This window comes from Hyla sarda, chromosome 1 (assembly GCF_029499605.1).
Source record: "Hyla sarda isolate aHylSar1 chromosome 1, aHylSar1.hap1, whole genome shotgun sequence".
Taxonomy (NCBI): Eukaryota; Metazoa; Chordata; class Amphibia; order Anura; family Hylidae; genus Hyla; species Hyla sarda.
Window position 1 is genome coordinate 394,860,360 of NC_079189.1, and position 26,961 is coordinate 394,887,320.

General features: G+C 44.6%; 1 protein-coding gene across 16 annotated transcripts in view; it reads left to right on the forward strand.

Moving 5' to 3' along the window:
- The window catches only part of RNF212B (ring finger protein 212B), a 465,717-nt gene that overhangs the window by 21,593 nt on the left and 417,163 nt on the right, over positions 1–26,961 (forward strand). For 12 of the 16 annotated variants that reach the window (XR_008845195.1, XR_008845189.1, XR_008845186.1 and 9 more), the window contains exon 2: positions 1,877–2,028. The exons of 3 other annotated variants lie outside the window; for them this stretch is intronic. Coding sequence is in view for 6 of the 13 variants with exons in the window: in XM_056526195.1 (XP_056382170.1) it covers positions 1,926–2,028 (103 nt within the window). In the remaining 7 variants the exon portion in view is untranslated. Of the gene's footprint in view, positions 1–1,876; positions 2,029–26,961 lie in introns of those variants that run through there. One more of the 16 variants, XM_056526240.1, reaches the window with a different exon arrangement.

Genomic DNA, 26,961 nt, shown 5'->3' on the forward strand with positions numbered 1-26,961 from the left:
GAAATTTACCACTCTCTTAAAGTAGAATATGTCATGAAAAAACAATTTTTGAATCAAATTCATAAGTAAAAGATACTCATAGTTATTATTGCATAAAGTGACAGAGGTCAGATTTACAAAATATGGCTTGGTCCTTAACACGTTAACGACCATGGACGTGTATACACGTCCAGGCAGGATGCACGTTCCTGCACCAGGACAAGTATACACGTACATGGTTCTGGTGGGTGCTGCCCAGTGCACCCATAAGATCGCGGCAGGGACTCTGCTGTAACAGACAGCCGGGACCCTGCGGCACTGCCAGGACTGAGTAAACTTTGGTTCCGCCAGTTTCACCCTTACAGCCATGTTCGGAAGTGAAAAACTAGCAGGCAGCATAAAACTGCAATGCTTTGGAATACGAAGTATTCCAAAGGATTTAAAAAAAAAGTGTAAAAAAATAAAATAATAAAAATATTTATTAAATAAATGAATGCATAATGTGTAGGATCACACGGCTTACATCTGCAGCATATTACATGCTGCAGATGCCCACCAGCAGTCACACTAACGAGCTCCCTGCTGCAGCTGGGTAGCTTTGTGTGTCCATTCATAGCTGCGGATTGTCTGCCGCAATCATGAGCGCACACACTGACCTACCCAGCTGCAGCAGTGATCTCGCCCTTGTGACTGCCGGGGGAATCCACGGTGTGAAATATGTTGCGGATGCGCTCTATGTGACACTACACTGCATCGCGTTCATACTGCATTTCAGTAAAATGGGGTCACTTATGGGGGTGCGGTATTGTTCTGACAGCTGGAATGCTTTGCAAGATGAAGTGCGGCCTATAATTTGTATAATGATATCCTGAAAGCCAAATGGTGCTCCTCTCCTTTTGCCTCCCACAATGTGGCCATGCAACCAAATATGGCCTAAGAGGGGGTATTACCGAACACGGGACAAACAGCGTAATAAAATATGGGGCACATTTTCTACTTTTCAGATGCAATGTACAAAAAAGATGTCCCACAAATGATGCATTTTTGGAAAAAAAATTAAAATTTAAATTTTTCCTCTGACCTTGTAACCATTCCATCCACACAAAAATGACTCAAAGTGTGGGGGGGGGGGGGGGGGGGCATGGCTTGACTATGGCTCTGTGAAGACGTGCTACCTGAGAGCTCCTGGCCAGCACACTCCTTTCCATAGTATCTGGGCACATCTCTATGGGGAGGACGGCCAGAAAAAAAAGGAGGCCTCTTCTGGTCCTCCGTCTCCCCAGCGTGACCTCTCAACTTATTTCAACCGGTCACAGCTGGCCCGAAGTGGATCCCTGACGCGGTCCCACATGGCGGCCGCAATTATTCCACAGCCTGTTCTATCCCTCAACATGGACTTCCACCCACCTCCTGCTGCATCAGCTCACCGCCTCCCAGATTCCTCATTGCCCTCTGTGGCACATGCTGCGGGCCTCCGGCAGGCTCCGGAGCCCCTGCAGCATCACCTCCTAGTGAGCTGGCTCCCGGCGCTGGTGTGCATGATGGCGGGCGGGCCTCCGGGACTTCTTACACACTAGCAGCTGCTGCGTTGCCCGCTGCACCGGCCGCCTCTCCTCCCCACCCGGCACCGTTGTCAGACCCTTGTCCGCCTTAGTATCTGCTGCGGCAGTACCCCCTGCTGCTTAGAGTTTTTTTCCCCCCCTTTTTTTAAATTTTATTCTTTCATTCTCGTTTGCTTTTTATAGTCCTTAGGGTTCTGTTTTCTTTTCTTTGGTCTTTTGCTCTGACTTCTGATCCCCCCCCTCCTCCTCTCCCTTCTTGCTCCTCCCTCTTTTCTCACCTTCTTCTACTCTACTCTTCTTTGTTCCTTCTTCATTTTCCCCTTTCTCCTCCTCAGGTGCACCCACAGGTCTAAGTACTAGAGCTCCTCCTACTTCTACCCTCCCATGGCGGACCTCAACGTGGCCTCCTTCAATGCCAAGGGCCTGAATATCCCCTCCAAACGAGCCCAACACTTTCTCCAACAGATTCTCCAACACTTCCACAAACGTAAGACGCACATTGTTTGCTTTCAAGAGATGCATTTCAAGGTAGGAGATACTCCTTCCCTGAAGAATAAATTCTACTCCGTTTTGTGCTGACAATCCCGATTCCCGCTCACAGGGGTTAGCTATTGCCCTACACAAATCCCTGGCCCATCAGGTCCTCTTGGTCACGGCGGACCCAGCCGCCCGTTACCTAATCCTGACACTCACGTCAGGGGATCGAGATTTTACTATCATCAACTCTTATGCCCCTAATCAAGGCCAAGTCGATTTCTTAGTCTCGTTAGTTGACACTGCCCTCCCCCTGCTGCGTGGCACTACGCTACTCTGCGGGGACTTTACAGTGGGGATCAAAAGTTTGGGCACCCCAGGTAAAAATTTGTATTAATGTGCATAAAGAAGCCAAGGAAAGATGGAAAAATCTCCAAAAGGCATCAAATTACAGATTAGACATTCTTATAATATGTCAACAAAAGTTAGATTTTATTTCCATCGTTTACACTTTCAAAATAACAGAAAACAAAAAAATGATGTCTTCAAAAGTTTGGGAACCCTGCAGAGTTAATATCTTGTACTGCCCCCTTTGGCAAGTATCACAGATTGTAAACGCTTTTTGTAGTCAGCCAAGAGTCTTTCAATTCTTGTTTGAGGTATCTTTGCCCATTCTTCCTTACAAAAGTCTTCCAGTTCTTTGAGATTTCTGGGCTGTCTGCCACGCACTGCTCTTTTAAGGTCTATCCATAGATTTTCAATTATGTTGAGGTCAGGAGATTGTGAAGGCCATGGCAAAACCTTCAGTTTATGCCTCTTGATGTAATCCCCCGTGGATTTTGAGGTGTGTTTAGGATCATTATCCATTTGTAGAAGCCATCCTCTCTTTAACTTCAGCTTTTTCACAGATGGCATCAAGTTAGCATCCCAAATTTGCTGAAATTTGCTTTTGATCTGCACACTGCTCTTTCTAAAGTTGCCTCCCTTGGACTGGCCCACAAGCGATCCCTCTCCACACCGGTTCTCCGGGACCTTTAACTTGCCAGATTGGAAGTGAGGCGCCTCCTTGAAGCCTCCTGGGGTCGCCTTGTACAGGTCGGCCATAGTCAATTTTATGAATATAGCAATAAGAGTGGTCGCATGTTGCCCAGAGGGTTGTGCTCTCGACTTGTGCAATCCCACATCCCCTGCATTTTCTTCCTCCAGGTCCCTAGTTCATACCACCCATGACCTTCTCTCTGTGTTTCACACTTTCTTCTCAGAGCTCTATAACCTTCCTTCTCCCCCTGCATCTCCTCCCCTTTCCCTCTCTCCTGACGAGATAGACCAACTGGAGGCCCCTTTCTCAGCCGAGGATTTTTCCCGGGTGATCAAGGACCTTCTGGGTGGCAAGAGTCCGGGCCCCGATGGATACACGGTTCTACAAAACTTTAGAATCTTCTCTTTCCCCCCTCATGCTTACTGCTTTTAATTCTATTTCCTCCTCTACCCCTTTCCCGCCCGAATCCACCCTGGCACACGTGGTGGTCCTCCCCAAACCCAGAAAGAACCCACACGTCTGCGGCAGTTACCGCCCCACATCTCTGCTGAACGTGGAACTAAAATCTATTATAAACTTATAGCCAAATGCCTCAACACCGTCCTTCCTTCTCATCCACTTGGACCAAGTAGGCTTTGTGCCAGGGTGAGAAGCCAGAGACAACACACTAAAGACTCTAGATCTCCATTATGCCTGTTCACAACAGATCCCCCTAATGGTCTTTTCATTAGATGCCGAGAAAGCCTTTGACTTCATGTCCTGGTCCTCCAATGCATGGGTCTCGGCCCTACCTTCATCACCAAAATCCTAGCACTATATAATAGTGCGCTCGCTTGAAAATCAATGGCTCCCTGTCCTCCCCCTTCAACATCTGAAATGGTACTAGGCAGGGTTGCCCCCTCTCCCCCTTGCGTACGTTCTGGTGATGGAACACCTGCTCTCCTCCATTCACGCTGATCCCAACATACGTCGCCTTATGGTCGTTGATCATGACTATAAATGTGCGGCCTTCACAGATGACCTGGCCTATCTCACTAATCCAGTGGTATCCCTCCCGGCCCTGATGGCCAGGCTCTCCAAGTTTGGACGCTGGTCCAACTTTAAAATCAATTACTCCAAATCAGAGGTGTTGGGTGTTTTCATTACCAGACCGTTGACTGACGTTGACTGAGCTGACGGCTCTTCACTCTTCCTTCCCTTTCACTTGGCCTTCCTGGGGTATCTACTATCTGGGGACTGTCATCCCTGCTGACTTGACTACCCTGTTCTCCCTTAATTTCTCGACCTTGCTAGCCCGTATCTGCTCTGATCTGACCTCTTGGAATCGCGGAGAGCTTTCCTGGTTCGGTCGGATTGCCATTCTGAAGATGACAATCATGCCACTGCTGTTGAACTTGCCTCAAATGCTCCCGATACACATACCTACTGTGTTTTAGTCAAAGCTCCAAAGATGCTTCGTTCTTTTGTGTGGTCGTCCTCCCATCCCATGATCATAGTAACATAGTTCATAAGGTTGAAAAAAGACCAGAGTCCATCAAGTTCAACCTATAACCCTAATAAGTCCCTATTGAGTTGAGTTGATCTAGAAGAAGGCAAAAAATCCTCATACTAGAGGTAAAAATTCCTTCCCGACTCCAAATATGGCAGTCTGAATATATCTAGTATACATAACCAGTAATGTTATTACTCTCCAAAAATGCATCCAGACCCTTTTTGAACTCTATTACAGAGTTCACCATGACCACCTCCTCCGGGAGAGAATTCCACAGTCTCACTGCTCTTACAGTAAAGAACCCCCGTCTGTGCTGGTGTAGGAACCTTCTTTCCTCTAGACGTAGAGGATGCCCCCTTGTTATTGATTCAGTCCTGGGTATAAATAGATCATGGGAGAGATCTCTGTACTGTCCCCTGATATATTTATACATAGTTATTAGGTCTCCCCTAAGCCTTCTTTTTTCTAAAACTAAATAACCCTAATTCTGATAATCTTTCTGGGTACTGTAGTCCTCCCATTCCCTGTATTACTCTGGTTGCCCGTCTTTGAACCCTCTCCAGCTCCACTATATCTATCTTGTACACTGGTGCCCAGTACTGTACACAGTATTCTATGTGTGGTCTGACTAGTGATTTGTGCAATGGTAGAATTATTTCCTTGTCGTGGGCATCTATGCCCCTATTGATGCACCCCATGATTTTATTAGCCTTGGCAGCAGCTGCCCGACACTGGTCACTACAGCTAAATTCACTGTTAACTAACACTCCTAAGTCCTTTTCCATGTCAGTCGTCCCAAGTGTTCTCCCATTTAATACATAATCCCAGCCCAGATTTTTCTTCCCCATGTTATTTACCTTACATTTATCAGTGTTGAACCTCATCTGCCACTTCCCAGCCCAAACCTCCAACCTATCCAGATCCATTTGTAACAGTGCACTGTCCTCTATAGTGTTTACCGCTTTACAGAGTTTAGGGTCATCTGCAAAGATTGATACTTTACTATTCAACCCCTCTGCAAGGTCATTAATGAATATATTAAATAGGACAGGACCCAAGACGGACCCCTGTGGTACCCCACTAGTAACAGTCACCCAATCAGAATAAGTACCATTAATAACCACCCTCTGTTTCCTATCATTGAGCCAGTTACTTACCCACTTACACACATTCTCCCCCAGCCTAAACCTTCTCATTTTATGCACCAACCTTTTATGTGGTAACCGTATCAAATGCTTTGGAAAAATTCAGATATACAACATCCAACGATTTTCCCTGGTCCAGTCTGGAGCTCACCTCCTCATAAAAGCTGATCAGGTTAGTTTGACAGGATCGATCCCTCATAAATCCATGCTGATACGGAGTCATACATTTATTTTTATCAAGATATTCCAAAATAGCATCTCTTAGGAAACCCTCAAACAATTTACATACAACCGAGGTTAAACTAACAGGTCTATAATTCCCAGGGTCAACTTTTGACCCCTTCTTAAATATTGGCTCCACATTTGCCATGCGCCAGTCCTGGGGAACAGTCCCTAACACTATAGAGTCCCTGAATATTAAAAATAGGGGTCTGTCTATTACATTACTTAATTCCTTTAGAACACGGGGGTGAATGCCATCTGGACCTGGTGATTTGTCTATTTTGATTTTTTTGTAGGTGGCACTGTACTTCTTCCTGGGTTAGACAGGGGACATGTAAAGGGGAGTTTACCTTATCACACTGTATTTCATTTGGCATTTCATTTTCCTCAGTGAATACAATGGAGAAGAATTTGTTTAATATATTTGCTTTTTCCTGATCCCCGTTTATAATTTCTTCCTCATCATTTTTTAAAGGGCCAATACTTTCATTTTTGACCTTTTTGTTATTTATATAGTTAAAGAACATTTTGGGGTTAGTTTTACTCTCTTTGGCAATGAGTCTTTTTCCGGCTTTAATCTGTTTTTTACATACCGTATTTATCGGGGTATACCACGCACCGGCCTATAACACGCACCCTCATTTTACCAAGGATATTTGGGTGTAAAAAATTTTTTACCCAAATATCCATGGTAAAATGAGGGTGCGTGTGTGCACGTGTATACCCCGATATACCCCAGGAAAGGCAGGGGGAGAGAGGCCGTCGCTGCCTGCTTCTCTCCCCCTGCTTTTCCTGGGGTCTAGAGCCCTGCTGCCGGCCCTTCTCTCCCCCTGGTTATCAGCGCCGCTGCCCGTTCTGTCCCCCTGACTATCGGTGCCGGCGCCCCATTGCCGGCGCCGATAGCCTGGGGGAGAGAAGCGGGGCCGACAGCCAGGGGGAGAGAAGGGGCAGCGGCACCCATTGCCGGCGCCGCTGCCCCGTTGCCTCCCGCCATCCCCGGTGGCATAATTACCTGGGTCGGGTCCGCGCTGCTCCAGGCCTCCGGCGTGCGTCCCCTGCGTCGTTGCTATGCACGGCGCGGCGCACTGACGTCATGCGCCGCGCTGTGCAGCGCATAGCAATGACGAGGGGGACGCACGCTGGAGGCCTGGAGCAGCGCGGACCCGACCCAGGTAATTATGCCACCGGGGATGGGGGGAGGCAACGGGGCAGCGGTGCCGGCAATGGGTGCCGCTGCCCCTTCTCTCCCCCTGGCTATCGGCGCCGGTACCGATAGTCAGGAGGACAGAACGGGCAGCGGCGCCGATAGCCAGGGGGTGAGAAGGGCCGGCAGTAGGGCTCTAGACCCCAGGGAAGGCAGGGGGAGAGAAGCGGGCAGCGACGGCCTCTCTCCCCATGCCTTTCCTAGGGCGGTATCGGCGTATAACACGCACATAGACTTTAGGCTAAAAATTTTAGCCTAAAAGGTGCGTATTATACGACGATAAATACGGTATTTTACATTTTTCTCTATAGCTTTTTAATGCTTCTTCACTGCTGTCCTGTTTTAGTAATTGAAATGCTTTATTTTTGTCATTTATTGCCCCCTTAACATTTTTATTCATCCATATTGGTTTTCTTTTATTTCTGACCCTTTTATTCCCATAAGGTATATACATCTTACAGTGAAAATTTAAGATATTTTTAAAAGTCTCCCATTTAGTGTCAGTATTGTTCTTTTTGAGGACATTTTCCCATTTTATATTGTTATGGGCTTCTCTGAGTTGATCGAACTTTGCCTTCCTAAAGTTCATAGTTTTTGTGGCCCCTCGAGAGATTCCCTTATTGAAGAACAAGTTATAATGTATTTTATTATGATCACTATTTCCTAGGAATCCTTTTACTTGCACATTAATTACTCTGTCAGGTACGTTGGTTAATATTAAATCTGGTAGGGCATCCCCTCTGGTAGGGCCCTGCACCATTTGGGACAGATAATTGTCTTTAGTTATAGTCAGAAACCTGTTTCCTTTATGAGATTCACAGGTCTCAGGCTCCCAAGTTTATATCAGGATAGTTAAAGTCCCCCATTATTATCACATCATTTTGATTTGCTGCCTTGTTTATTTGCCTCAATAATTGATCTTCTGGCTCTTTCATTATGTTTGGTTGCTTATAGCAAACCCCTATCAGAATTTTTTTGTTTTTATCTCCATATATTTCTACCCATAATGACTCCACATTATCTTTTCCCTCCCAAATATCTTCCAGCTGTGCGGCCTTCAGACTGGACTTTACATAAAGACAGACTCCTCCCCCTTTCCATTTTGTCCGATCCTTCCTGAATAGACTATAACCCTGTATGTTGACCGCCCAGTCACAGCTATCGTCCAACCAAGTCTCTGTTATACCGACTGTCATAATTCTCCTCAGAAATTTTCAACTCCAGTTTGGCAGTTTTATTGGACAGACTTCTGGCATTAGTCAAGATGCACTTCAATGGTGTATGTTTTTTTTCCCTATGATGCCTATCCCTATTAACTATTCTAACCCCTCCCTCCGCTCCACCACCAGGTACATTATTAATTCCCCCCCCCCCCCCCTCTATCTACACTATCAATAGACTCCTCCTGACCTGACAGACTTTCAGGTGGGGTGGGGCTCCCTGATGGCTGACTCTATTATCTTGCATGTGCACACGCAAGGGTCCTGGACTGGTTCCACAATCCCAACCGTAAACTTTGGGTAAAACTTGCCCAAGCCCTCTGCCCCCGCTCTCTCTTTATGCTCCCCTGGACTTGGTCTCCCTCACTCTTAGGCTCTATACCACTTTCATTCTCCACTAGACACACCGTATCCTCCATACATACTGTGGGTAGTGGGGGCTCCCTCGTGGAACGTTCTGGCCCCCTGCTTCCCATCTCTGACTACCCTGATTTCTCCCTTGGCTGGTCCTCAGAGGGTCGCTTCCTGGGTGCCTCTCTCTGACGCCGCATGCGCCTTTGCCACGTTCTCACTGAGGGGGTTCTCAAGCCCCCAGAGGCTCTTCGGGAGTCTTGGCCGGTCTCCCAACGAGCTCTGTTTGAGTATCTCCAATTGAAACGTTTTCACTCCTCACTACGTGACACCCTCTCCTCTCCACTTTCCCTAACCCCCTTTGAACAACTATGCATGGCATCGTCCTGCCCTCGGCATTCTATTTCCCTCTTGTATGCTGTTCTGCTCTCACCTAGGTCGCAAGCCCTTCCCTCCTACTGTGCAGAGTGGGAGGCCGAGCTGGGCCGTCAATTTTCCCCTGAGCAATGGTCCCGCTGCTTCTGCTTGACTCATAAGGCGGTTGTAGCCACCAAGGCCCAGTTTCAAAATCCTTTCCCGCTGGTACCGAGTGCCATCGGTGCTTCACCTCTGGTATTCATCTGTCCCTTCATCTTGTTGGAGGTGGGGAACTGCCGAGGGCACGATTACCCATATTTGGTGGAGTTGTCCGTCCTTGTTTTCTTTTTGGCATTCTGTTCTGTCCATTGTGCAAACAGTGTCTGGCATATCCATCCCTGGCGAACCCAGTGCGGTGCTGCTATTTATGCTTCCCATGGCTGCCCCCAAATATAAATGTTCGCTTTTGCGGTACCTCTTACAAGCGGCTAAAATGGTCATTCCTCGACATTGGCGCTCCTCGGAGGTCCCCACCGTAGGGGAATGGGTTGCTGAGGTTGCCTCAACCCAACGCATGGAGGAACTTTTGGCTGTTTCTCCCTCTGATTTTTCACGCTATACTTCCACCTGGCTGCCCTGGTTTAGATTCTGTTCTTCGGACGCTTTTCGCTCTTGGTCTCCACCCCTGGGGCCGTTAACGTGTAGTCTCTCTGTTTTCTTCCTCTTTTTTTCTCCCTATTCTTCCTCTTCCCTCATTATTTCTTCCTTCTTTGTGCCTCTGCTACCCATACTCTACTCTCACCCCTCCACAGTCTCTCTACCCTCCTCTCTCCTCTATTTGTCTCAGCCTACTCAGGGGTGTGGAAATTAAAAAAAAAACTGCTTGTCCAAGGGACTAAAGCAGAACACAATCTACTTGTCCCTCAAGAAAATCCACTTGTCCTGGTAGATAAAATAATTTCCACCAAAATAGTCTGATCCCCCCCCCCCCCCACTAGACCACCAGGGATGGATATAAGATCCTTTAGACACTGCTGACAACTTAGACAGCGATGATCTAATGGTTTAATAGCGGCCACGGTGATCGCAGCACGCCAGGATATTAGCGGCAGGAGAGCTGTAGCTCCTCTTACCCCCCAGACAAGCCCAGAAAAGTCTAGAGGTAACTTTTTGATCACCATAAAAAATTTCTCATATGAAGTGACCAAAAATGAACAATTCTGGACAATTTTTTTACATTTACACCGTTCCCCGTACGGTTTAATTAACATTATATTTTAATAGTCTGGACATTTCCACATGTAGCGATACCACTTATGTTTATTTTTGTACATAATTTTTATTTAACCCCTTAAGGACACATGACGTTCTCATACGTCTCCATTTCCGAGTCCTTAAGGACACATGACGTATGAGAACGTCATGTGTTTTACCGGCCCCCCGCAACCATCTGGAGCGGAGCCGGTGCCCGATGCCTGCTGAAATCGTTAAGCAGGCATTGAGGCATATCGCCCAGGGGGGGTCATTATGACCCCCCATGTCGGCGGTGGCCGCAGATCGCTGGACAATTCAGTCCAGCGATCTGCGGCGGATTCCGGGTCAATCGGGTCTCCAGTGACCCGGTGACCCGGAATTATTGGCAGAGACGGCCCCGAACAGCCAGAGGCAGCAGGGGTGAGGTGGCACTGGTGCCACCTCACGATCGCCCTGATTCGTCGGCCGGATTACCGGCCGACCAATCAGGGCGCCTGCTGCGGGTGTCACTCCCGCAACCCGCTCCGCCCCTCTTCCGGAGGACGTGAGCGGGTGCGGGACGTGCACCCCGGGTGCTGGGGACCCCGATCCCCGGCGCCCCTGTTGGGATCGGGGCCCCAGGAGCGGCGGCGGCGACGACGAGGGACTGACCTGGTGCAGCGAGGATCGTTGGAGGTGAGTGACAGCCTCATGCTGTTGCTTAGCAACAGCTCCCAACATGCAAAAAGGGCATGCTGGGAGCTGTAGTTATGCAACAGCAGGAGGCAGACCACCACAACTCCCAGCATTCCCTTATGGGCATGCTGGGACTTGTAGTTTTGCAACAGCTGGAGGCACATTCTTTCTATGAAAAAGTGTACCTTCAGCTGTTGTGTAACTACAACTCCCAGCTTGCACAATCAGCTAAAGTGCATGCTGGGAGTTGTAGTGGTGCATCTGGTGGTTGCATAACTACAACTCCCAGCATGCCCGTTGGCTGTCGGTGACTGCTGAGAGCTGTAGTTTTGCAACAGCTGAAGGCACACTGAGTTAAGTAGCAAACCAGTGTGTCTCCAGCTGTTGCATAACTACAATCCCCAGCCAAAGTAGTATGCCTCCAGCTGTTGCATAACTACAACACCCAGCATGCCCTTCCGCTGTCCGTACATGCTGTGGGTTGTAGCTTTTGCAACAGCTGAAGGCACACTGGTTGCAAAACACTGAGTTTGTTACCAAACTCGGTGTTTCACAACCTGTGTGTCTCCAGCTGTTGCAAAACTACAACTCCCAGCATGCACTGATAGACCGTACATGCTGGGAGTTGTAGTTTTGCAACAGCTGGATGTCCCCCCCCCCCCCCCCCCCAATGTGAACGTACAGGGTACACTCACATGGGCGGAGGATTACAGTAAGTATCCGGCTGCAAGTTTGAGGTGCGGCAAAATTTCTGCCGCAGCTCAAACTGCCAGCGAGAAACTACTGTGAACCCCCGCCCGTGTGACTGTACCCTAAAAACACTACACTACACTAACACAAAATAAAATAAAAAGTAAAAAACACTACATATACACTTACCCCTATACAACCCCCCTCCCCAATAAAAATGAAAAACGTCTGGTACGCCACTGTTTCCAAAACGGAGCCTCCAGCTGTTGCAAAACAACTACTCCCAGTATTGCCAGATAGCCGTTGACTGTCCAGGCATGCTGGGAGTTTTACAGCTGGAGGCACCCTGTTTGGGAATCACTGGCGTAGAATACCCCTATGTCCACCCCTATGCAAGTCCCTAATTTAGGCCTCAAATGCGCATGGCGCTCTCACTTTGGAGCCCTGTCGTATTTCAAGGCAACAGTTTAGGGCCACATATGGGGTATCGCCGTACTCGGTAGAAATTGCCTAACAAATTTTGGGGGGTATTTTCTGCTATTACCCTTTTAAAAAATGTAAAATTTTTGGGAAAACAAGCATTTTAGGTAAAAAAAATATATATTTTTTTACATATGCAAAAGTCGTGAAACACCTGTAGGGTATTAAGGTTCACATTACCCCTTGTTACGTTCCCCGAGGGGTCTAGTTTCCAAAATGGTATGCCATATGTTTTTTTTTTTGCTGTTCTGGCACCATAGGGGCTTCCTAAATGCGGCATGCCCCCAGAGCAAAATTTGCTTTCAAAAAGCCAAACGTGACTCCTTCTCTTCTGAGACCTGTAGTGCGCCAGCAGAGCACTTTTCACCCCCATGCGAGGTGTTTTCTGTATCGGGAGAAATTGGGCTTCAAATTTTGGGGGGTATTTTCTGCTATTACCCTTTTTAAAAATGTTAAATTTTTGGGAAACCAAGCATTTTAGGTAAAAAAAATATATATATTTTTTTACATATGCAAAAGTCGTGAATCACCTGTAGGGTATTAAGGTTCACTTTACCCCTTGTTACGTTCCCTGAGGGGTCTAGTTTCCAAAATGGTATGCCATGTGTTTTTTTTTGCTGTCCTGGCACCATAGGGGCTTCCTAAAGGTGACATGCCCCCCAAAAACCATTTGACGCTCCTTCCCTTCTGAGCCCTCTTACTGCGCCCGCTGAACAATTAACATAGACATATGAGGTATGTCCTTACTCGAGAGAAATTGGGTTTCAAATACAAGTAAAAATTTTCTCCTTTTTACCCCTTGCAAAAATTCAAAAATTGGGTCTACAAGAACATGCGAGTGTAAAAAATGAAGATTTTGAATTTTCTCCTTCACTTTGCTGCTATTCCTGTGAAACACCTAAAGGGTTAATACACTTACTGAATGTTTTTTTGAATACTTTAGGGGGTGTAGTTTTTATAATGGGGTCTTTTATGGGGTATTTCTAATATGAAGACCCTTCAAATCCACTTCAAAACTGAACTGGTCCCTGAAAAATAGTGAGTTTGAAAATTTTGTGAAAAATTTCCAAATTGCTGCTGAACTTTGAAGCCCTCTGGTGTCTTCCAAAAGTAAAAACTCATAAATTTTATGATGCAAACATAAAGTAGACATATTGTATATGTGAACCCCAAAAAAATATATTTTGAATATCCATTTTCCTTACAAGCAGAGAGCTTCAAAGTTAGAAAAATGCTAAATTTTCAAATTTTTCATCAAATTTTGGGATTTTTCACCAAGAAAGGATGCAAGTTACCATAAAAATGTTACCGCTATGTTAAAGTAGAATATGTAACGAAAAAACAATCTTGGAATCAGAATGATAACTAAAAGCATCCCAGAGTTATTAATGTTTAAAGTGACAGTGGTCAGAATTGCAAAAAACGCTCCGGTCCTTAAGGTATAAAATGGCCTGGTCCTTAAGGGGTTAAAGAAAATTGGAAACTTTTATTAGGAAAGGGGCTTATTCACATGTATACGCACTTTTTAAAATATTTTAATCACAATTTTTCAGTCTTCATAGGGACTAATGTATTACTGGGGGGGGGGGGGGGGTTCTGCTTCTCCAGTTTATGTGCTGCATTTTGTGTCAGAAAATGCTGGAAGTTGCATTTAGTTAGTAGATTACTACAACTCCCAGCATGCCCTGATACAGCCTATGGTTGTGTGGGTGTTGCAGCATGTTGCACTGTATAGTAGTATAGTTAAGGTTATTGTGTAACATGCTGTGAGTTGTAGTTTTGGTTTGTGTCAGCTGCAGAGCCATAGTCTATGTCAGGGAATACTGGGAATTGCAGTTAGTAACTACAACACCCAGCATGCCCTGATGCAGCCTATGGCTCTGTAGCTGAACCGAACCAGAACTACAACTCCCAGCATGTTACACTTTATGGTTCTACAGATTAGGTTATTGTCTAACATGCTGGGAGTTGTAGTTTTGGTTCGGGCGTGTTTGTGTGCATCCGTGGGGCTCTTGGACGGCGGGTGAGTATGAAGGGGGGGGGGGGGGGGGGGGTTCTGGGGGTGCAATTTACTGCAGGGGCCAGAAGCCACTAAAAATAAAATTAGATGGCACAACTGGCGGCGGCGGCAGTGCCCCCCCCACATCATACATTACATACATACACACATCACACATACACTCACACCATACATACACCCGCCGCTGCCCCCCCACATCATAAACATATTCACATCACACACACATCGTACATTACATACACATCACACATAGACATCATACACACATTATACATTACATACACATCACACAGACAGACATCGTACACACATCATACATTACATACACATCACACAGACATCATACACACATCATACATTACATACACTTCACACAGACAGACATCATACACACATTATACATTACGTACACATCACACACAGACATCACACACATTATACATTACGTACACATCACACACAGACATCATACACACATTATACATTACATACACATCACACACAGACATCATACACACATTATCCATTACCTACACATCACACATAGACATCATACACACATTATACATTACATACACATCACACACACTCACACCATACATATACATCATACATATGCACACATCATACATAGACCCACCGCTGCCCCCCCCCCCCCCACATCGTACATCACATGCATACACACAAACTTAGACAGACATCATACACACATTTTACATTACATAGACATCATACACACATTATACATTACATAGACATCATACACACATCATACATTACATACACATCACACACAGACAGACATCATACACACATTATACATTACATACACATCACACACAGACAGACATCATACACACATCACAGACATCATACACATTATACATTACATACACATCACACAGACAGACATCATACACACATCATACATCACATACATCACACATTACATACACATCACACACAGACATCATACACATTATACATTACATACACATCACACATAGACAGACATCATACACACATACATTACACACACATCACACATAGACAGACATCATACACACATTATACATAGACATCATACACACATTATACATTACATACACATCACACATAGACATCATACACACATTATACATTACATACACATCACACATAGACATCATGCACACATAATACATTACATACACATCACACATAGACAGACGTCATACACACATTATACATTACATACACATCACACAGACATCATACACACATTATACATTACATACACATCACACATAGACATCATACACACATTATACATTACATACACATCACACATAGACATCATACACACATTATACATTACATACACATCACACATAGACATCATGCACACATTATACATTACATACACATCACACATAGACAGACGTCATACACACATTATACATTACATACACATCACACAGACATCACACACATTATACATTACATACACATCACACATAGACATCATACACACATTATACATTACATACACATCACACACATTATACATTACATACACATCACACACAGACATCATACACACATTATCCATTACATACACATCACACATAGACATCATACACACATTATACAGTACATACACATCACACACACATTATACATTACATAGACATCTTACACACATCATACATTACATACACATCACACGCAGACAGACATCATACACACATCACACATAGACATCATACACACATTATACATTACATACACATCACACACACTCACACCATACATATACATCATACATATGCACACATCATACATACACCCACCGCTGCCCCCCCACATCATACATCACATGCATACACACAAACTTAGACAGACATCATACACACATTATACATTACATAGACATCACACACACATTATACATTACATAGACATCATACACACATCATACATTACATACACATCACACATAGACAGACATCATACACACATTATACATTACATACACATCACACACAGACAGACATCATACACACATCACACATAGACATCATACACATTATACATTACATACACATCACACAGACAGACATCATACACACATCATACATCACATACACATCACACATTACATACACATCACACATAGACATCATACACACATTATACATTACATACACATCACACACAGACATCATATACACATTACATTACATACACGTCACACATAGACACCATACACACATTATACATTACATACACATCACACATAGACAGACATCATGCACACATTATACATTACATACACATCACACAGACATCATACACACATTATACATTACATACACATCACACATAGACACCATACACACATTATACATTACATACACATCACACATAGACATCATACACATTATACATTACATACACATCACACATAGACAGACATCACACATAGACATCATACATTACATACACATCACACACACACTCACACCCTACATATACAACCACCCTTCCAGCCGCCTGCATTCTCTGCCTTCTCACCTGAGCCGCCATGAGTGGACATCACAGCTGTAGTCCCGGCCGGTATGAGGTTATATGGGTTTGAAAATCTCCCCTCACACCAGACGTCCTCTCCTCTCTCCCCTCCCCCGCTCTGTGTTTTCCCCATGCAAACATGCAGCCTCCCCGTGGTGGATTAGGTCCTATGGAGACAGGGGAGGGGGAGGGATAGAGCTGTGTGCGGGGGAGGGGGGAGCTGTGCACGGAGCTGTCTTACGTCCTTTCTCTCACCCTGCTGTGTCTTCTTGTGTAGAGCTGCATCCTCCGGGAGGGGAGATAAGGGGGCTCTGCGGTCAGCTGGAGGCCGCTGCCCCCTCCATACACTCTGAGGGTCGGTGTGAGGTGCAGACTTGCATCCGCTCCAGCGCCTCACACCGGCATTAAAGAAAAATAAGGGGGACGTCGGTCTGTCCCTGCTAGCCCGATACAGGGCTAAATCTATAAACAATTTACCTGCCCGGCGCCCCAAACTACTTGTCCCGGGCGTCGGGCGATAGAATTTCCACATCCCTGCTACTGTTGTGCTCTCTGCTGTTCTATGACGCCTCTTGGTGTATCGTGTTCTCTCTACTTTTTCTTTATTCCTTTGCCCTCACTGGCTATTCTCTGATTGTCCCCACTGCTTCTCTCTTGTTCACCCTTACCATGCCCTCATTCGCCTTCCCTATGCACTCTCCCTCTGCCTCCACCCTCTCTCCCTCCTATGAATGTTTGTCACATTATTTAATGTTTTGATTGTTCGAGCATTGTATATGATACCTGGACCTACAAGGTCACTTTGGCTATTTCATTGCCTTGCATTGTATGCTCTTTGTAACCTTTATATGTTGATTACTTTAAAATGTTTTTGAATTCGAAAAAGGACTCATTTTGGTCAAGGTGAATACTTTAGGGGGTGTTGTTTCCAAAATGGGGTCACTTGAGGGGTTTCTGTATGGTTCTGGCAGCAAAAACCCCTTGCAGGCATGAAGTGCGGCCTATAATCCATTTGGCCTAAAATGAAGCCCTGAAAGCCAAATGGCATTCCTCTCCTTCTTTGTCCTACCATGCGGCCAAGGAACCAAATATGGCCTAAGCAGGGATATTTCCAAACACGGGCCGAGCAGCGCAATAAAATATAGGGTGCATTTATTTCAATATCAGAAGCGATGTACACAAAATATGTCCCACAAATGATGTATTTGTGAAAAAAACGCAAATTTTGAAATTTTAACACTGATTTTGAAATAATTCCTGCCAAGAAACTATGGTGTTAAAATACTCACTGTGCCCCCTAGTGAATACCTTGAGGGGTCTAGTTTTTAACCCCTTAAGGACCAAGCCCATTTTCACCTTAACCTCTTAAAGGACATCTGCAGCGCTCATACATAAAAAAAAAGTTTACCTCATCTGATAGCTCTTTCAAAGACCTTTCCAACGATACCTCATTTGTCAAATTTGGCCCAGCCATTCTCTTGTAATTGCAACCTGTATCAGTAAGCAGCCATGTCATAAAGACTACATTTCCCATGACTCCCTGCGCCAGCTTCCTGTTAGCTGCTGCTCTCCCTCCTCCTCTTCGCTCTCCAAAGTTTTCCGAATCTAGAGCGGGGAGGAGCGAGGGCAGAGGCCGAGATCGCACGTCTGCAGGACATAATTAAGCCACGCCCCTTGGGTTCGGAAATCTCACTTCACACCCCCGCTCTTACATTACACAAGAAGCAGGGGGAGAGCGACAACGTATACAGCTCTCTGTACACAGCTCCATACACAGTTCCATCCCCCGCACACAGCTCGGTACACAGCTCCATCCCCCGTACATAACTCCATTCCTTTCCCCTCCCGCTGCTCTGTCTCCCCAGGACCTCATCTACCACGGGGAGTCTGCAAGTTTGCACAGGGAAAACACAGAGCGGGGGAGGGGAGAGAGGACGTCCTTGCAGAGCTCCTTCACCTCCATAATGATGTGTGAGGAGGACAGACTGCACTGCATGGGGCTGAGGATTTCTGTGTGTGAAGGAGACACAGACTGCAGGGGAATAAATATCATACTGGGGATGATTTCTATGTGTGAGTGGGGGGGGGGGACTCCTGAAAGACACATGCTGGGAGTTGTAGTTCCTGTTATGTGTGTGTATGCCAGTGTTTCCCAATCAGGAAATGCTGGGAGTAGTAGTTTTGCAACATCTGTAGGCACCCTGGTTGGGAAACACTGGTGTATGAACTACAACTCCCAGGAGACTACTAAGATACAATATAGGTGTTGGTGAACTACAACTCCCAGGAGACTACTAAGATACAATATAGGTGTTGGTGAACTACAACTCCCAGGAGACTACTAAGATACAATATAGGTGTTGGTGAACTACAACTCCCAGGAGACTACTGAGATACAATAGAGGTGTTGGTGAACTACAACTCCCAGGAGACTACTAAGATACAATATAGGTGTTGGTGAACTACAACTCCCAGGAGACTACTGAGATACAATATAGGTGTTGGTGAACTACAACTCCCAGGAGACTACGGAGATACAATATAGGTGTTGAACTACAACCCCCAGGAGACTACTAAGATACAATAGAGGTGTTGGTGAACTACAACTCCCAGGAGACTACTAAGATACAATATAGGTGTTGGTGAACTACAACTCCCAGTAGACTACTAAGATACAATATAGGTGTTGGTGAACTACAACTCCCAGGAGACTACTGAGATACAATAGAGGTGTTGATGAACTACAACCCCCATGAGACTACAGAGGCAGCATGCTGGTGTTATACCACAGACTGAAGACTCCTGAATGACACATGCTGGGAGTTGTAGTCCACACAGCGTTATACACAACACACTAATTTATTAACGTTGCAAAAAATAAGTTAATAAAGATCATTTAACACCTTCCCTAATAAAAGTTTGAATCACCCCCCTTTTCCCATAAAAAAATGTGTTAATAAAAATAAACGTGGTATCGCCGCGTGCGGAAATGTCCGAATTATAAAAATATATCGTTGATTAGACCGCACGGTCAATGGCGTATGCGCAAAAAAATTCCAAAGTCCAAAATAGTGCATTTTTGGTCACTTTTTATTTCATGAAAAAATATCAATAAGTCCTATCAATGCAAAAATGGTACAAGGAAATGTATAACAAAGAAGCCGAAAGGCAATTAAAGGATACTTCTACATATACCCCCCTCAAAAAAGACCCCACATTCAAAATATTTAATGACTTAAAATCCTTCCTACACAGAAAAGTAACAGAAGGTATAATATCTAAGAGGAATGCGGAGAAACTTATTCCAGATACACCTAAACCACCATCATGGTATCATCTCCCTAAAGTACACAAGGGACAGAGCCCCCCCCCCCCCCCCCCCCAGGCAGACCAATAGTCTCGGGGGTGGGCTCCGTCACCGAACATTTATCTCATTATACTGACTGGTTATTATGTCCTTTGTTAACAGCTATACCAGCTTATATTAAGGACACTCAACACTTACTTCACAGTTAGTGGGAGACCTTAAATGGGAGACAGGATGGTTATTATGTTCTATCGATGTCGTAAGTTTATATACCCGCATCCCCCATGAAGCGGGGGTGCGGGCAGTACGACATTTTCTGGAAAGCACTGATAAAACAGCTGAGTATATTAATTTCGTCTGCGAATCTCTACATTTTATTCTGACGAATAGCACATTCAAATATGAGGAAGATTGGTACAGACAGGACACCGGGACCCCGATGGGGACACCGGTGTCCTGTACGTACGCTAACATCTTCCTAGCGATGCTAGAAAATAGTTATGTTTATACTAGTAAAAATCCTTTCATTCAATATATTCAGTCATATTCGAGATTCGTGGATGACATCTTGATAATCTGGTCAGGGACAGAGTCTCAATTTCAAGAATTTGTCAGATATCTAAATAATATCAATGACATGAATATGTCCTTTACGTCCCAAGTAGGGGGAGAATCAATAGAATTTCTAGATGTTCGCTTGTTAGCAATAGGTAACAAAATAACAAGTGAAGGGTACCGTAAAAGTGTAGCTAAAAACACAATACTACACTATGAAAGCTCACACCCAGAATGTGTCAAAAAGGGAATTCCTTATGGACAATTTGTCCGGCTCAAAATAAATAATACATCAGAAAACATGTATAAAGTTCAAGCAGATGAATTACAAAGTAGACTAAAAGAAAGGAAATATCCTGATGCAATGTTAATAACAGCTAGAAAAAGAGCAGACAAATTAAAAAGAGAGGCGTTACTTAGGTCGAAGAATAAAAAAAAGAAAAATGAGGATGACAAGAGGTTTATATTTACATTCAAAAATTCACCAGTGAATAAAGTGATCGAGCAAGCTATCAGGAGGAATTTGTTTATAATAGAAGGAGACGAGGACCTGAGAAATGTAGCAAAAAGGAAACCACTTATAGCATATAAAAAAAATAAAACACTGGGAGATGCTTTGAAAAATCACACAAAAAAATCCAAAATTACAAAAGGTTCTTGGTTTAACCCCTTAAGGACACAGCCCATTTTCACCTCTAGGACGCAGCCCTTTTTTGCACATCTGACCACTGTCACTTTAAACATTAATAACTCTGGAATGCTTTTACTTATCAATCTGATTCCGAGATTGTTTTTTCGTGACATATTCTACTTTAACATAGTGGTAAATTTTTGTGGTAACTTGCATCCTTTCTTGGTGAAAAATCCCAAAATTTGATGAAAAAATTGAAAATTTTGCATTTTTCTAACTTTGAAGCTCTCTGTTTGTAAGGAAAATGGATATTCCAAATATTTTTTTTTGGGGGATTCACATATACAATATGTCTACTTTATATTTTCATCATAAAATTGACAAGTGTTTACTTTTGGAAGACACCAGAGGGCTTCAAAGTTCAGCAGCAATTTTACAATTTTTCACAAAATTTTCAAAGTCGCTATTTTTCATGGACCAGTTCAGGTTTGAAGTGGATTTGAAGGGTCTTCATATTAGAAATACCCCATAAATGACCCCATTACAAAAACTGCACCCCCCAAAGTATTCAAAATGACATTCAGTAAGTGTTTTAACCCTTTAGGTGTTTCACAGGAAAAGCAGCAAAGTGAAGGAGAAAATTCAAAATCTTCATTTTTTACACTTGCATGTTCTTGTAGACCCAATTTTTGAATTTTTACAAGGGGTAAAAGGATAAAATTTATACTTGAATTTGTAGCCCAATTTCTCTCGAGTGAGCACATACCTCATATGTCTATGTAAATTGTTCGGCGGGCGCAGTAGAGGGCTCAAAAACGAAGGAGCGACAAGGGGATTTTGGAGAGTACGTTTTTCTGAAATGGTTTTTTGGGGGCATGTTGCATTTAGGAAGCCCCTATGGTGCCAAAACAGCAAAAAAAAAAAAAACATGGTATACCATTTTGGAAACTAGACCCCTTGAGGAACGTAACAAGGAATTAAGTGAGCCTTAATACCCCACAGGTGTTTCATGACTTTTGCATATGTAAAAAAAAAAAAAAAATTTCACTAAAATGTGTGTTTCCCCCCAAATTTCACATTTTTGCAAGGGTTAATAGCAGAAAATACCCCCCCAAAATTTGTAACCCCATCTCTTCTGAGTATGGAGGTACCCCATAAGTTGACCTGAAGTGCATTACGGGCGAACTACAATGCTCAGAAGAGAAGGAGTCATATTTGGCTTTTTGAGAGCAAATTTTGCTCGGGGGGCATGTCGCATTTAGGAAGCCCCTATGGTGCCAGGACAGCAAAAAAAAACGACATGACATACCATTTTGGAAACTAGATTCCTTGAGGAACGTAACAAGGGATAAAGTGGACCTTAACCCCTTCAGGACGGAGCCCATTTTGGCCTTAAGGACCGGAGCGTTTTTTGCACATCTGACCACTGTCACTTTAAACATTAATAACTCTGGAATGCTTTTAGTTATCATTCTGATTCCGAGATTGTTTTTTCGTGACATATTCTACTTTAACATAGTGGTAAATTTTTGTCGATACTTGCATCCTTTCTTGGTGAAAAATCCGTAAATTTAATGAAAAATTTGAAAATTTAGCATTTTTCTAACTTTGAAGCTTTCTGCTTGTAAGGAAAATGGATATTAGGAATACATTTATTTATTGGTTCACATATACAATATGTCTACTTTATGTTTGCATCATAAAATTGACGTGTTTTTACTTTTGGAAGACACCAGAGGGCTTCAAAGTTCAGCAGCAATTTTCCGATTTTTCACAAAATTTTCAAACTCGCTATTTTTCAGGGACCAGTTCAGGTTTGAAGTGGATTTGAAGGGTCTTCATATTAGAAATACCCCATAAATGACCCCATTATAAAAACTAAACCCCCCAAAGTATTCAAAATGACATTCAGTCAGCGTTTTAACCCTTTAGGTGTTTCACACGAATAGCAGCAAAGTGAAGGAGAAAATTCACAATCTTCATTTTTTACACTCACATGTTCTTGTAGACCCAATTTTAGAATTTTTACAAGGGGTAAAAGGACAAAATTTTTACTTGTATTTGTAGCCCAATTTCTCTCGAGTAAGCACATACCTCATATGTCTATGTAAAGTGTTCGGCGGGCGCAGTAGAGGGCTCAGAAGGGAAGGAGCGACAAGGGGATTTTGGAGAGTACGTTTTTCTGAAATGATTTTTGGGGGGCATGTTACCTTTAGGAAGCCCTTATGGTGCCAGAACAGCAAAAAAAAACCACATGGCATACCATTTTGGAAACTAGACCCCTCGGGGAATGTAACATGGGATAAAGTGAACCTTAATACCCCACAGGTGTTTCACGACTTTTGCAAATGTAAAAAAAAAATAAAAAATTTTACCTAAAATGCTTGTTTTCCCCAAAAATTTTTATTTTTAAAAAGGGTAATAGCAGAAAATACCCCCCAAAATTTGAAGCCCAATTTCTCCCGATTCAGAAAACACCCCATATGGGGGTGAAAAGTGCTCTGCTGGCGCACTACAGGTCTCAGAAGAGAAGGAGTCACATTTGGCTTTTTGAACGCAAATTTTGCTCTGGGGGCATGCCACATTTAGGAAGCCCCTATGGTGCCAGGACAGCAAAAAAAAAACACATGGCATACCATTTCGGAAACTAGACCCCTCGGGAACGTAACAAGGGGTTAAGTGAACCTTTATACCCCACAGGTGTTTCACGACTTTTGCATATGTAAAAAAATTTTTTTTTTTGACCTAAAATGCTTGTTTTCCCCAAAATTTTACATTTTTAAAAAGGGTAAAAGCAGAAAATACCCCCCAAAATTTGTAACACAATTTCTCCCGAGTACGGCGATACCCCATATGTGACCCTAAACTGTTGCCTTGAAATACGACAGGGCTCCAAAGTGAGAGCGCCATGCGCATTTGAGGCCTAAATTAGGGATTGCATAGGGGTGGACATAGGGGTATTCTACGCCAGTGATTCCCAAACAGGGTGCCTCCAGCTGTTGCAAAACTCCCAGCATGCCTGGACAGTCAACGGCTGTCCGACAATACTGGGAGTTGTTTTGCAACAGCTGGAGGCTCCGTTCTGGAAACAGTGGCGTACCAGACGTTTTTCATTTTTATTGGGGAGGGGAGGGGGGCTGTGTAGGGGTATGTGTATATGTAGTGTTTTTTACTTTTTATTTTATTTTTTGTGTTAGTGTAGTGTAGTGTTTTTAGGGTACAGTCACACGGGCGGGGGTTCACAGTAGTTTCTCGCTGGCAATTTGAGCTGCAGCAGAAAGTTTGCGGCAGCTCAAATTTGCAGCCAGATACTTACTGTAATCCTCCGCCCATGTGAGTGTACCCTGTACGTTCACATTGGGGGGGGGGGACATCCAGCTGTTGCATAACTACAACTCCCAGCATGCCCGTTGGCTGTCGGTGACTGCTGAGAGTTGCAGTTTTGCAACAACTGTAGGCACACTGGTTATGTATCACTGAGTTTGTGACCTAACTCAGTGTTTCACAACCAGTGTGCCTCCAGCTGTTGCAAAACTACAACTCCCAGCATGTACAGTGCATGGTGTACGGTGACTGCTGAGAGTTGTAGTTTGCAACAGCTGGAGGCACACCGGTCGTGAAACACTGAGTTAGGTAAAAAAAAACTCTGAGTTTCACAACCAGTGTGCCTTCAGCTGTTGCAAAACTACAACTCTCAGCAGTCACCGACAGCCAACGGGCATGCTGGGAGTTGTAGTTATGCAACCAGCAGATGCACCACTACAACTCCCAGCATGCACTTTAGCTGTTTGTGCAAGCTGGGAGTTGTAGTTATACAACAGCTGAAGGTACACTTTTCCATAGAAAGAATGTGCCTCCAGCTGTTGCAAAACCATAAGTCCCAGCATGCCCATAAGGGAATGCTGGGAGTTGTGGTGGTCTGCCTCCTGCTGTTGCATAACTACAGCTCCCAGCATGCCCTTTTTGCATGCTGAGAGCTGTTGCTAAGCAACAGCAGGAGGCTGTCACTCACCTCCAACGATCCAGACGCTGCAGGTCAGTCCCGCAGCTGCTCCTGGGGCCCCGATCCCAACAGGGGCGCCGGGGATCGGGGTCCCCAGCACCGGGGGTCGTCTTCCCGCACCCGCTCACGTCCTCCAGAAGAGGGGCGGAGCGGGTGCGGGAGTGACACCCGCAGCAGGCGCCCTGATTGGTCGGCCGGTAATCCGGCCGACGAATCAGGGCGATCGTGAGGTGGCACCAGTGCCACCTCACCCCTGCAGGCTCTGGCTGTTCGGGGCCGTCAGAGACGGCCCCGAACAGCCAGTAATTCCGGGTCACTGGAGACCCGATTGACCCGGAATCGCCGCAGATCGCTGGACTGAATTGTCCAGCGATCTGCGGCGATCGCCGACATGGGGGGGCATAATGACCCCCCTGGGCGATATGCCGGGATGCCTGCTGAACGATTTCAGCAGGCATCCGGCTCCGGTCCCCAACCGGCTAGCGGTGGGGGCCGGAATTCCCACGGGCGTATGGATACGCCCTCGGTCCTTAAGGACTCGGGATGCAGGGCGTATCCATACGCCCTATGTCCTGAAGAGGTTAATACCCCACAGGTGTTTCACGACTTTTGCATATGTAAAAAAATTATTTTTTTTTTTTACCAAAAATGCTTGGTTTAGCAAAAATTTTACATTTTTAAAAAAGGTAATAGCAGAAAATACCCCCCAAAATTTGAAGCCCAATTTCTCCCGATTCAGAAAACACCCAATATGGGGATGAAAAGTGCTCTGCTGGTGCACTACAGGTCTCAGAAGAGAAGGAGTCACATTTGGCTTTTTGGAAGCAAATTTTGCTCTGGGGGCATGCCGCATTTAGGAAGCACCTATGTTGCCAGGACAGAAAAAAAAAACCACATGGCATACCATTTTGGAAACTAAACCCCTTGAGGAACGTAACAAGGGATAAAGTGGACCTTAATACCCCACAGGTGTTTCACGACTTTTGCATATGTAAAAAAAAATATATATTTTTTTACACTAAAATGCTTGTTTTCCCCCAAATTTTACATTTTTACAAGGGATAATAGCAGAAAATACCCCCCAAAATTTGTAACCCCATCTATTCTGAGTATGGAAATACCCCATAAGTGGACGTGAAGTGCACTGGGGACGAACTACAATGCTCAGAAGAGAAGGAGCATCATTGAGCTTTTGGAGAGAGAATTTGGCCATGTGCATTTCCAAAGCCCCCCCGTGGTGCCAGAACAGTGGACCCCCCCACATGTGACCCCATTTTTAAAACTACACCCCTCACGGAAGGTAATAAGGGGTGCAGGGAGAATTTACACCCCACTGGCATTTGACGGATCTTTGGAACAGTGGGCTGTGCAAATTAAAAATTTTATTTTTCATTTTCACAGACCCCTGTTTCAAAGATCTGTCAGACACCTGTGGGGTGTAAATGCTCACTGTACCCCTTGTTACATTCCGTGAGGGGTGTAGTTTCCAAAATGGGGTCACATGTGTACGTGTGTATATGTAGTGTTTTACTCTTTATTTTATGTTAGTGTAGTGTTTTTAGGTTACATTCACACTGACGGCGGATTACACTCCCGCTAGGAGTTTGAGCTGCGGCTGCTGCAGCTCAAACTTAAAGCAGGGAACTCACTGTAATCCGCCGCCAGTGTGAATGTAACCTGTACATTCACATGGGAGGGGGGGGGGGGGGCAAAACTACAACTCCCAGCATGCACTGACAGAACGTGCATGC